This window comes from Mustela nigripes, chromosome 4, assembly GCF_022355385.1.
Source record: "Mustela nigripes isolate SB6536 chromosome 4, MUSNIG.SB6536, whole genome shotgun sequence".
Lineage (NCBI taxonomy): Eukaryota > Metazoa > Chordata > Mammalia > Carnivora > Mustelidae > Mustela > Mustela nigripes.
The window spans coordinates 37,086,295-37,100,451 of record NC_081560.1 but is presented as its reverse complement, the minus strand read 5'-3'; the positions used below and the strand labels follow the sequence as shown (position 1 = coordinate 37,100,451).

The 14,157-nt window shown below is 39.1% G+C and overlaps 1 protein-coding gene across 3 annotated transcripts in view; it reads right to left on the bottom strand.

Moving 5' to 3' along the window:
- The window catches only part of DOCK4 (dedicator of cytokinesis 4), a 431,767-nt gene that overhangs the window by 204,259 nt on the left and 213,351 nt on the right, over positions 1–14,157 (bottom strand). For all 3 annotated transcript variants that reach the window (XM_059396554.1, XM_059396556.1, XM_059396555.1), the window contains exon 8: positions 10,962–11,113. In XM_059396554.1, the coding sequence (XP_059252537.1) occupies positions 10,962–11,113 (152 nt within the window). The remainder of the gene's footprint in view (positions 1–10,961; positions 11,114–14,157) is intronic.

The following is a 14,157-nucleotide window of genomic DNA, read 5'->3' as shown; positions in this document are numbered from 1 at the left end:
CTAAGCTTAAATATACTCTGGTTTGAAGCATGCAGTTCCTTGCAAGGAAATCATAAATGAAAGCAGAATAAATAATTAAACTGGAAGTAAGTCAAGCCCTATAAAACCACTAAGTACAACACATCTTTCATGCATTTATTATCTCAAAAAGATATTTATTTTAAAGAAAACAAGCAAAAAATCCAATTTCCTTTCAACAACTTACTGACAGATTCTTTGCATTCATTACAAGTTTAAAAACTGAAAACTATCTAAATCCTTATTAAATAGTATTCGTGAGCTAGATGACAAATGCACTTGGGCTTTTGAAGGTCAAGTGATTTTTTTTTTTTTTTTAAACAAGGCAGCTAAACCGATATACAAATATTAATGTGAATGAGAACTGGTACATTACTTTCATAGAGGTTTATAGTTTTCCTAAATTGAAGAAGGAGCCAAAGGGACTAAAAAGATTAGGAAGCATTGCTTTAGACACTGCAAATATTTTTGTGAAATGGAAACACTACATTGGTTAAAATACTATGAGATGGTATAGAAACTATCTTTCAAAAATACTTCTTGACTTAAAGTTTAAGAGTATTTTCAGTAGCATTAGAATCTACATTCTGGAAGTACAGGATTTTTTTTCCCCTGGGTTATTCACTGATGTGTCCCCACTTGCCCAGATCAGTGCCTGGCTCTGAGAAGGACAGCAGTAATTGTTTGCTCAGTGAATGATCATCAATGACTCAACAGCAACAGTGTGAAATCATGCTCAGTGGACATAAAAAGAAGACACAGTCTCTGTTTAACTCTCAGTCAAAAATCTTTAAAGAGAAATACTGAGGAAAAGGCACTGTATATGTGTCTGCCAGTTTTTATTCACATTTTTTTAGCATGACAGATTTTGCAAATGACGCTCCCATAGGGACAGGTCTGAGAGTGTGCTTCTGATTCACAGAGAGTAACATGAAACAACACCATCAACACTCCAGAAGCCCTCAACAGCTTGAGTTCTCCCTCTCACTGATAGGCACATGCCCACTGGAGTAGAAGGATGACAACAAAAATGAGACAATAACGGCATGATCTTACAACGTGTTGTCTCAACAACAGAAGATTTGTAAGCTTCCTTTAACCACATCAACACCCACCAGTGGACACAAGAAGATGATGAGGGGATAAAGTCTTATGTTCAGAAAAGGAGCTAATAAGGGCCCTATCATTCACAATTCCTTTGTCAGTGTTCAACCATCTTACAGCAGAAATGGCACCAAAAAAGTCCTTGCGAGATGGGTTGCTCAGTGTGACCATAACTTCTTCAGTGGGGAACTTAGGAAAATGAAATCTGAATTCCATATAAGTAGCAAACATAGCACAGAGCAAGAAAGACAGAGATGGCAGCTTCTAGGTGAAAAGACCACCAAGCTGATCATTTTTTTAAAACACAGGAAGAGGGGTAAAAGGGCCTTCTGGTCACATTCTACAAGATTGCACAATCTCAGTAAGAAGAGACAAGGAGGGGTGCCTGGGTGGCTCAGTGGGTTAAGCCTGTGCCTTTGGCTCAGGTCACAGTCTTAGGGTCCTGGGATAGAGGCCCACATCAGGCTCTCTGCTCAGCGGGGAACCTGCTCTCCCCCCAGCCCCCACTGCTCGTCTCTCTGCCTACTTGTGATCTACCCCCCTCTCTCTGTCAAATAAATAAATAAAATCTTTTGAAAAAAAAGAAAAAAAAAAGGAGCCTGAATAAGTGGGGAGGGCTAAAAGAGAGAAAGCCAGTTCTGAATCCACTGAGTGTTCAGTTTTCTGCCATCTTGAATTTCCAGCCACTTATCATTAGAATCAGGTATTAATTTGCAATTGGAAAAATAAATGGAATTGTATAGCTCTTAAAATTCTATGGAGAAAAAGAGTAGACCACTTTTACCCCAGTGTTCTTAGCATGAATGAAGTTATTTCTTGGCTTCTTCTGTTTTAATTTAGATCTTCTTCCTGGCCCATTTCTTAAAAGGTCTCTGATGAAAGACATCACCACATCTCTAAAGCAATTATTTGTTGTTATTTTTTTTAAACAATTTTTTATAAGATTTTATTTATTTATTTGACAGACAGAGATCACAAGTAGGCAGAGAGGCAGACAGAGAGAGGGGAGGAAGCAGGCTCCCTGTGGAGCAGAAATCTTGATGTGTGGCTCAATCCCAGGACCCTGGGATCATGACCTGAGCCAAAGGCAGAGGCTTTAATCCACTGAGCCACCCAGGCGCCCCTGTTTTTTTTTTTTTTTTTTTAATATGTGACACAGAAGTGTGACCAAAGGAGAAGCAAACCACAAAATCTGATTTACTCCAAAGTGATAATGGCCCCAGTTTTCATGCACCTGCTGGAAGAATTAGAAGACGGAAAAGAAGAGGGAGAATGGGGAGCAGTAGTGCCTTTAAACAGGAGGCCCAGGGAAGGTCACTGTGGGTCATGGATGGACAGACACCCACAGCAAGATGTGAGCCAGCACGTCTAGACACAGCAGGAAATGCTCCAGGCCGTAGAGTAGTTGATGTTGCCACAATCCAAGGAGGAGCTCTGAACGCCTTCTTCATCTATTTTTGTTCCCAAGCAGAGTTGTGTTCCCTGCATGTATGGCCAGACCTTCTCTCTCTACATTGTTGTTGTGCTTTGGAGAGGTTCCAATTTTGAGTCAGCTTCGTAACATCACACTCAAAGAAGAGCTCTTTGCCAGCTATCTTTCAGCATTCACAAACCATAAATGCTCTTCATTTATGATAAAAATATCAATGCTGAACTTATGTGATCACACTCTAATAAGTTGCAAATGATGTATGATATGAGAAATTCTAGCATAGTGCTCAGAGAATTAAAAAATCTTTCCCGCTCTCTTAACTGGGTTACGTACAATAGATACAATGTACTACAATGCACACAATTCAGACACATTTTTCCTAGTTTGGGCTGAGTAGCCATTGTCTCTGAAAGCTGACTTCTATAAGCTCTTGAAAAATTTTCCCAGTACCTGAATTTTTCAGAAACAAAACAAAACACCCCTTCTTTAATTTCCTTTAAAAAATGAAAAGGCTATTATTAGATCGCATCTGCCTCTGAAGAGACCCATCGGAAGCTAGGGTTGTCATTTCTTTGATTCTCCTCATCATGATGCCAGATTCCCAATCTTCTCATTCTTTTCCAACTGCGATGTTTCAATCTCCAAACCCCAACCCCTGCTTCTGACGCCTACTTCCTGAGCACCTCTGGCAAAAGCTGTAGAACTTGAGAGCCAGGACTCACTGCCCCTTTCAGATGTCTCTCTTCGGAGAGACCACACCACACACAGCAATTCTATTATTCTGCACTAACTCGCTTCCTATCACACTTCTGTTCAGTGTCCACTCACCCTGTTCCTGTAAATCATTTTCAGCCTCCAATTAATTCTCTCTTTTGCTTTCCAATGACAGATCTTTTTTCCCCATGTTACTTATACAAGACCAAGGCCACAAACCCAGTCTTTTCATCTCAACATTTTCTGTCCATTTCACTGCCCTCACCTCCCTTCTTCCCACGTTAGAAGCAGCGCCCTTCCTCTCAAGGCATCTTGGATCCCCTCTGACATTTGCTCCAAGATTCACCTTTGAATCTCCAGTAAGGTCTCACCAACAAATACTCCTATGTAACTTGTGCAATGAGTGAATGAACGAACAAGTAATATGCCATTCACAGAACTGCTGCATATCTTCACTTTTGAGAGGTGGAACCTATACTAATTCAGAGTTTCTGGGACGCTGGTCCTAGTGAAGACATAAAATTTTTCTTGAACATATAAGTACTTCCTCTCACAGAATCTTGATTCATCTTCTAAAAGCTGCTATTTTGCTTTATATATGAGTCAAAGTTTATGCTCTAAAGGTAATGTTACAATGCACATATTATAAAATACTGAATGTCCTAGACCTTAGCAAAACATTCCTCTCAAGTTTTGTCAAATCCATCATCAAGGATATTATTGTCAGTTTATATAAACCCAGGAATATTATTACAGTCAGAATGGAACCAAGACATCCATGCAACTAGCAACTAGACTAGACTAAGAAACCAATCTTCTTCTTCATTGCTTTTTTGCCTCCGTGCATAAAATATGTGAAGTAGGTAACTCATTAACTATATACACCCAATTGCTAAAAGTTCAACCAAGAACCTATAGACCTACCACAGGGAATCCACAGTCATGACATTATGTCACACTAGTTCCACCTATCCCTTTATTCTAACTTTGTTCTCCATTTGCTTCTCCCCCCCTTCTTGTTGCTTAAGTATTTTAAAGCAAATCATACCCCTGATGCCATTCTACCTGTTAACCAGGAAGTCTCTCTGAATCTTATCTAACTATAATAACTTGTACCTAACAAAACAACAATAAGTACTCATAAAATATAAGAATTCAAGAACAAATACTATTTATCATTTCTGGTTATGTTAAAGTACATTTCCTATTTGGGTATTTGAAAATCATAATCTTTATAGCTACCATTTACTGACCAATGACCACGTGTCAAGCATTACATTATGAAATATATCTATGATCTCATTTAATCTTCAAATAACCCGAGAGAAAAGTGCTATTATCATCTTCATTTAGCAGATAATTAACAGCTATAAGAGAAATGAATTAACGCACCAGACTGATTCAGCTACTGAATTAAAAAGAAAAAACAACCCAGGATTTGAACTTAGGTCGTCTGACACCAGACCTGGGCCACTTATAAACTATATAGTGCTGCCTGTACCAGATATGGGAAGAGACGTGTCTTGAGGATGGAGATACATTCAGACATATTTCATAGTTCTGTATGAATTCACATTAAAAAGCCCTGGGCCCCACCAATAATATTCACTACTTGCCTTTCTCATAAATGACGGAATTAGGATGATATATCAAAAAAGAAGGTGACAGTGGGCAACATAAAATTTACATGGAAATGAGGCATTTCATGGAAAATCAAGAGTTTGTATGTATTTCCTACCACGTATGATGGTAGGAAAAATACATAACTTCAGGAAAGAATGTGACTAAAGTACCAGCAGAAAATAAATTTTATCTGAATTTAACTACTATGAAAAGACCTTAGGAATTTAATTACCAGAATAAGACTTTCCAGGAGTACTACCCTGCTGCTATTTTCTCAAATAAAAGCCCATGCCAGCAGCGTGCATGCATGAGCAGCCCTGGACTAAGCTAAGTACCCATTTGTGGCACTTAGGTCCTATTAAACAAATTCTCTGATGAGAATGAAATACAGTAATACATTAGTCGTGAAACAAATTTACAGCTTTAATTAATGAAGCCTTAGAATACATCAGTAAACAAAGTAATGAAAGTTATAAGGGAAGTAGTCAGCCAGTGAACGATGTCATTTGCATTGGCCCATCTAATTTACAGTCTGTTGTAGATTAACTGACACATCTCCTCACAGGGAAGATATGAGTGAGCACACACATGCAGAGCTGAACAGCCTATGCAGAACACAAACACTGGGAGTATTTGTCACCAAACTGTTCAAAAACCAATTTTAAATGCAAGCCAAAGGAGACAAGTGTAACATATAAGGTTAACTAGTATATATATATGTATACACACATATATATGAACAAAGACTCCAGATAATCCCAATCCTATAGCTCGGGTTATGCACACCAACACCGTTCCACAAACTCGTCCCTTTCTCTGGCCCCGGCTCACCTCTCCACCTGCACCTTCAGGCCCATTTCCTGATGCATCCCACCACCAAAGACTTCCCCTCTGCTCTGAGGGCAGTCTCTCTTTTGTTACTGGATCCATCCTGTCAACAAGCTCATTTTCTCTCCCACCCTGGTTTCTTAAAAAAACAAATCCTCAACAGACCCCTTACCACACACTGGTGAGTAAAACTTGGTTGAGGAAGAAAACAGGGTATAGTAAGTCCTAAAGATGAGGAGACTGGATATAGGAAAATGACTCAGAGTAATGACACCTGACGAGGCTGCAAGTTAAGATACCAGCCACACGACATACTAGCTGGGTCACCCATTAATCATGCTGTGCCTCAGTTTCCCCATCCATAAAAAATGGGAATAGTATCAGTACCTACCTCATAGGGTTGTTACAAGAGACAAATAAGGAAATATTTTTTAAAAAGCTTAGAACAGTGCCTGGCACATCACAAGCATTATGGAAGTGCTTTGTTAAATAAACAGAATAGAAAAGAAGAAAATAAAACAAAATTACGGAGGATATCTGGGGAAATGACTGCCTGACTTTCCCAGCTATACCCTTGTAGAGTAGAGAAATTACAAACTTTCAACCAGACAGATATTCTCTAAAACCACTTTACTCATACAAAACTTAATTTATCAAATTCATTTTTTACTAATTATGTAAATGTCAAGACTGTACAAAACGCCAATAAATCAAAGTATGTTATATTTGCTGAGCGTGGAATCCAATGTAGGTTTATGTGCAGGGAGCTCTGGGTTGGTGCTGTTACACAAGCAACTGAGGTAGGTAAGCTGGACAGGAAGAACATGGTCGATGTATGTGAGCAAGATGGCGTCAGAGGTTGACTAAGTCTTTATGATTACTTACAGCAAGAGTTGTCTTGCATGAGAGGCCTAATGTTCAGAGACATGTCCAGGTAGAAATTTTTTTGAGAGAAAATTAATGGGCTTTCTAAATATGACCCAACTTTAGGGACAATTTAAGTTTTTCGGTAGAAAACGTACCCTTCCTGGTATTGTAGAGATACATGTGGGTCACTGTTCTACTGAGTTGAACCAGAAGGGGAGGATTTTCATATGTTGTCTCCTTTTGCATTTGCCATCTCCAAGTACTACTAACCTACTTATCACTGGCACACAGTAAGAGTCAATGCTACTTTGCTTTTCTTAAAGTATTTGAGAAGGACTCAATTCAGAAAACCAATTTCTGTAGCAAAGAGCATTTTTGAGGCCCTATGTTTAGTATTATCATTATCAATAATTTATAACAACTTATTATTAAGACTATCAGTCTCTGGGGCGCCTGGGTGGCTCAGTGGGTTAAGCCTCTGTCTTCGACTCAGATCATGATCTCAGGGTCCTAGGATCGAGCCTCGCATCAGGGTCTCTACTCAGCGGGGAGCCTACTTCCCCCCACCCCCTGTCTGTCCACTTGTGATCTCTCTCTCTGTCAAATAAATAAATAAAATCTTAAAAAAAAAAAAAGATTATCAGTCTCTGAAATTCTAACTCTGACTCTTGTGATCCCTCTCTCTGTCAAATAAATAAACAATACTAAAAAAAAAAAAAAGACTATCAGTATCTCAAATTCTAACCCCGGTTGACTATGCAAACTTCCTGTGCCTTGGTTTCCTCGCCTACAGTATCAGTGCTGACGACATTTTTAAAGCATTTAGGGTGAAGTCTGGAAAATGGTTAGTGCTCAGTAAATGCTGGCTGTTTACTTCTTAGAGGAGGAAAGCTTAAAAAAAAAAAAAAGTCCCAAAGAGTTGTCTGCCTTGTGAGAGGAACAAACATCTACTGCTCCTCACCACACCTCCACCGGCTTAGCCCACGTTGGCCTGGCCACCTACACCTGGACAAGGTAACTTCCTGTGATTAATGGTCAGGATCAATGCTATAAATATTATACTTGGGATGTGTCTTATTTTTTCTATATTATAGCAGTCATGATGTTCTTTTTTTTTTTAAAGATTTTATTTATTTATTTGTCAGAGAGAGAGAGCGAGCAGAGAGAGAACGAGCAAGAGCAAGCACAGGCAGACAGAGTGGAAGGCTGAGTCAGAGGGAGAAGCAGGCTCCCTGTGGAGCAAGGAGCCCGATGTGGGACTTGATCCCAGGAACCTGGGATCATGACCTGAGCCGAAGGCAGCCGCCCAACCAACTGAGCCACCCAGGCGTCCCAACAGTCATGATCGTTAACAACAAAAGCATTCACTTAAATATACCACCTTTTGTCTACAGATTTACATTGTTTGGACTGGACATGGAACTCAGAAAAAGAAAAAAAAATCAAATTATCAGTTTCCCCAACAAAATAATTACAGGACAATTTAAGAGGGAGAGAGGGAGGGAAACTGTAGCTAAAAAGTGACTTGCGAAACTTATCAATCAGCTGTAATACATGGGCTTGATTTCCAGATTCCAGATAAGGAATTTAGAATTCCAGATAAGGGTTCCAGATAAGTGCTAATTCCAGATAAAGAATTTGTAAAATTGTATGAGTCAATATGGGAAAACTAAAGGCTGGCTGGAGATGGATACTTGATCATGAGGGAATATTAAGTCGTTAAGCGAATATCAGTCATTAAGTGTCTGCCTTCCACTTAGGTCATGATCCCAGGATTCTAGGATCGAGCCGCATATCTAACTCCCTGCTTGGCGGGAAGCCTACTTCTCCCTCTCCCACTACCCCTGCTTATGTTCCCTCTCTCGACATCTTTCTGTCAAATAAATAAACAAAATCTTTTTTAAAAAATAAGGGAATATTAATTTCTTAGGTAGTAATTTCTTTGGAATTCCTCTTTTTAGGGATATACCCACATATGAAAATGGGTATCTGGTATTTGCCTCCAAATAACCTGGAGGCAATGAGGAGGACTGGAAAGGGGTGTGGTTTCAGTAAGATCAGGTTTGAGCTGATCACTGTTGAAGCTGGAGGCAGGAACCTGAGGCTTTATGATACTATTCTACCTTTTCACATCTGTAATTTTCTAAGAAAAAAAAAAAGTTTAAAAAAGAAATGCAAGTTCGTTTTAAAATACCCATACATCCCACACTGTTAGGCCTAAGAAGAAACACAAGGTCTCAAAATCATATCTTACCTTTGTAACACCTTTTTCTGAAAAGACGCAAAATACTTTACACTTATAAGCTAGGCTGGGAGCCCTGAGAGAAGCCAGATTTGTCACCAGTTCCAAGATGAATGAAAAGACAGAGGCAAGTGAAGGGGTCAGGGCAGCTGCAGTCAACAGCCAAGACCAGAGTCAAGTCCGGTCTCCAGATCTGCGTATCCTAAGTCCCCTTCAAAGGGTAATGGTGACTTGCCCTGTGCCATCAATGGAACCAAAGCTACTCACAGCAAGGTTCTGAAAATTCCCTAAAGGAATAATCGCTGTGCTGCCCAAAATCTCAGAAAGCAAGAACATAAATCTGAAACTGTTCCATCACCTCGTAAGCATATCTATTTATTCTTACTTATTCTTTTGCTCATCATCTTTGTGATGATTACGATGTAGAAGCAGTGAAGAAGGACTTAGGCTTGATGTCTTCTAGGGCCATGACTTCTCAGGTGGATTATCAGAGAAGTGTGTGTGACAGAGGCCAGGGAGAGGGGAAGAAGAAGAAAAGGGGGAAGGCGAAGGGAGAGGCGGGCACAGAGCGGAGCCCAGCTGCGTCACAGAGCAGAAAAAAGGCCCAACTCCTGGTATGAACTTGGAGACCACAAAAACATATTTTGGGGATCCTGTACCCAGGTTATTTTCCCACTTTCATCAAGCACATAGGAATAAAAGAAGGGGAATTCTGTTGCTTAAAACCTAAAACGATATTTTAGGAGATTTCAAAATGTTTAAAACAAAACTAAGAGAGCAGCTAATTTTAATTCTAAATTAACACGTTCCTGTGGTGATGCAATGTGAACATTAGTGGCAAAGGGGAATTTTTACATAGTCTTCAAAACCTTAGCTTAACAGGAATGAGTAGAAGAATGACCTCATGCCTCCCTTTTACTTTTCCTATAGTTTGTTAAATATTTTAGAGACAACATGTTATATAGACAATGTTATGGGGAATTTTTGTTAAACTATCTGGAAACCAAGCTCTCTAAGACACTCGTCAATATGTTAGCAAGTATTATCTCTAAATAATCTTTCACATTTCTAAAGCAAGTGCTAAGCTGCAATTTGGATCTGTTTTTCAAGCCTTTATTTTCTTCCCTTTTTAGCACTACTGGTCTGTGTTTCTAACTTACGATTTATTTCCTTCAAAAGCGTATAAAGTAGATTTTGAAACTATTATCATTGTTAATTACACATCTTATAAATTCTGTCCTTGCTACCTAAAAATATATATGTATTTTTTAACCAGGAGAGAAATACTCCAGAATTATTTTGTATTTATTTAACAATGTATGTGGCTCAGAGTTGCTTAAAATTGTCAGCATTTTAATAAGCATCATTTTTTAAAACATGGTAAAGTTGGGTCATGTGTGATTTGTGTGTTATAATTTTAATTCTAAATTTAATTTTTTAATGTAAAAGGTGGCATGCATTGTGTTCAACTTTAAAGCAAATACCAAAAAATTTGAAACATTAAAAAAAAAAAATCTCAACAAGGGTGGAAGCTTTTGAATAACAACCAAAATATCCACTACAGGTTTTTCCTAAATATTAAAAACTTGCCCTAAGAGAAGACACTGAGAACTAAGGGGAAAAAAAAAGTATATTTGAAACCGCTTACCATTTCACAGCTCTGAAACTCTAATGGGACAGTTTCCAAGTACTTACCCGTCTCTTGATATTATCTAACACAGGGAAGACAACAATAATGCAATTGTTCACTGCAAATTTGAAAAATACAATGTGTTGACCTTGATAAGCAAACCAAATTTGCACTTTAGAAATATTGTCTTCCTTGCATTATCAATATAAAGTAACTCGAATAACAGACCTGATATTAATGACATACTTTCATTTAGTAATAATTATCATGGTTCTACACCCCTTTTGAGTTTTTCAAAGAACTTCTGTATGCATCACCCCATTTAACTTTCATGGGAACCTCCACAGGGTAGGCAGGTTAGAAATTCACAGAGGTCTACAAATGAGAAAATTGTGGCTCACAGAGGGAAAGTATACAAGGTCCTATATTCCAAAGCTTGCCAATTACAAATGCTCACCATTGCAACATGCAGAAATCCTAGGCATGTTTCCATATGCAGTTACCTGATTGGTCGATTCTCTTTACTGTCAAAGAGTGAGAAGATGACCTCAAGCTCCTCCCCCAGGTTGGAACACATGAGGCTCTTCATCTGCACAAAGAGGTGGTGATTGCTGGCCTGCACTGGGGTGTCTTTCTTCCGATGTCGGTGCTCCATCTGAATAACACGCCCCAACAAAAACATGATCAGCATGGACTGAAGAAAACAATGTGATCCAACAAACTAGTTAGCGATCGTATGATTATGATGTCTGGTGGTACCTTTCTTTTTTTTAACCCCCCGCCCCGTGGATTTGGCATCTGGTTGGATGATACACTCCAAATTTTCTTCCAACTTCTTAAAATAAGAAACCATGAAGTCTGCAGACCATCAAGGAATCTTGCTTTAAGAATTTGGTTTATCATCTAATCTATCCATCTATCTATCTGTCTGTCTATCTATTGAGGGAGAGGTGGGGAAAGGGGGGAGAGAGACAGAGAATTGTAAGCAGGCTCCACGCGCAGCACAGAGCCCAATGTGGAGCTCCATTTCACAACCCTGAGATCATGACGGGAGTTGAAATCAAGAGTCAGATGCTTGGGCGCCTGGGTGGCTCAGTGGGTTAAGCCGCTGCCTTCGGCTCGGGTCATGATCTCAGGGTCCTGGGATTGAGTCCCACGTCGGGCTCTCTGCTCAGCGGGGAGCCTGCTTCCCTCTCTCTTCTCTCTGCCTGCCTCTCCAACTACTTGTGATCTCTCTCTCTGTCAAATAAATAAATAAAATCTTTAAAAAAAAAAAAAAAAAGAGTCAGATGCTTAACGGACTGAGCCACCCAGGCGCTCCAAGAATTGGGTTTTAAATCATTAATGTTAAAATGATAGCAACTTGCTGAGTAGGTTCAGGCAGCATGAAGTTCAAAAGATTCTACTGTTCCCTTATCAACCTCCAGGGAGAAAACAAATAATTACTCATCGTTAAAAAAAAAAAAAGAAAGAAAGAAAGACTAAACTGTATCTGGTCATTTCACTGACAGTAGTTAAACAATGTAGCCATGATTTCACATTTTTCATAATTAAAAGTCCTTTTAAAGTATACAAAATTGCAAAATTATGATAGTTTTCTGAGACATGCTGTGGTGATATTCAATCACGAGAGCAAGAAAATGTTTCTAACTTGCCGTGGAGCTATAGGGAGGCAGATGGGGAAGCCGGTGAGCTGGCTAAAAGGAGGAGCAGCATCATGTCCACATCTCATTCCTGCCTAGCAGAGGCTACACTTGGGAGGCAGGATCAGAAGCGGGCATTAACAGAAGTGAAGGAGGAAAGGAATCACTGATAGTTTTGGGGTGAACAGAACATGGGGGAGACCAGTCAGGCAACACACACTTGTTAACTATCTCCTCTGTGCCAAGCAGTGGGAACGCACTGATGAGAAAACAGAAATAGCCCCCACCTTCACGGATCTTATCTACCAGGGGGAGCAGACAGCAACAAAATCATCCTGCATGCAGACAGGAAACCACAACTGTGACAAATGGAGAGGAAGAACCAGCTTACCATGAGGTTCTGGAAGGATGCGATCTGACTTGTATCTGGGCAGTCAGAACAGGTGTCCTGAGAAAGTGACACTTTGGCCAAGACCCAAAGATGAAGCAGGAGCAAGGAATAATGTAGGACAGAGGTTCTCCAGCAAGGTGCTGGAAAAAAACCCAGTTGTTCTTCCCCCTAACCTATTATAGGCAGATTATTTTGATAACATAAAATAAAAATGTCATGGTAATGTTAGAATGTTGTGATGGTTTCTAAACTTTTGCTCACCGTTTTTGTACTTGGACCAGTTACAAACGGTCCACGGTCCAGATAGTTCTTGGACCACCTTCAAGGAGAAGTGATTCAGGGTAAGAGCACAGGGAAAACATATACAAAGGACTGTGTATTCGCAGAACAGGTGCGGAGAATGAGGAGGAATTTTGCTTTCCTAATACAGATTACTAATGGCCACCTCTTCTGGCTCACTTCACAGTTTAAAAAAAAAAAAAGAGAGAGTTCAGGAATTAATTCCACAGTAATGGGGTAATATCCTTTCCTAGGGGTAAGACACATAACCCTGTTTCTACATGAACCATTTTTTTTAAATGTTTCTTAGTTCAACAATTCCTGACTGACGAAGATTTGAAAGGAAAAAACACCATATAAATTTACAATTGTAAATGCAACAGGAAGAGATTACGAGAAGTTTTTCATGCTTTTATCTTTTATTTGAAGTACTCAGAAGGTAAACAGTTAAAAACGCAATTAAGCAAATGCATCTGTAATCACTGTATACTCAACAGGTACGACGGACAGCTCTCTGCGAAAGTGAAGAGTCCACTTTCTTGTAAAGTGCATTTCAGCTTTGTGTTATGTGTTACTGATGATTGCTAGAAAAACCTTCCTGCAGAGAAAATTCTAACCATAGGGGAAAAATAAAAAGCATAGTTCTGCCTTGTTTTCTGAGAAGGTTGCTCTATTTTGTGCTTTTTAAAATTCTTTTTTTACCAAAGCAAAAGAAGCATCATACGGTCATACAACTACATCCCTTTAATTCACAAAGAAGCTTTTTATTTTCTGAAAATGCTAACTTATTTACTGATATACTTAAAAGTTGAGGGGTAACAGCACAAAGTACTATGAAGAAATGAATGAAGATTATGGACTAGAGTGGGAGAAACAGGTATAAAAACCTTATTTAAATAAAGGACCTCAAGGAGGTCTTTAGAAACCTCTGATCTTTATTTCAAACAATGCAAAGCTCCTAGCTAGCATCAGTCAAAACATTCATTAAAAATGGAGCAAAAAAGAAAAAAAAAACTAGCTCCTTTACTCATGCAAGGAATTCAATATATCTAGATCAGTGGTTCTCAAACTTGGCTGCACTTTAGAATCACCAGGAGAGCTTTTAAAAAATACTTATGCCCAGGACCTATCCCAGAACAATTAAATTAGAATTTCCAGGGGATAGGGGTCCAGAGAGTGATAGTTTTAAAAGCTCCCCAGGTGATTCTAATGTGCAATGAGGGTTGAAAACTATTGATTGAGATCATATGCAAAAACATGCAAATCAATGCTGACTGAAAAATGCATTGCTGCATCTTCTGTAAAATTACTGCCTTCGAATCTTGGATTTTTGCATGCATGCCTGTCCTAAGCCTGATTATCCACATGTGATATAAGTCATCACAA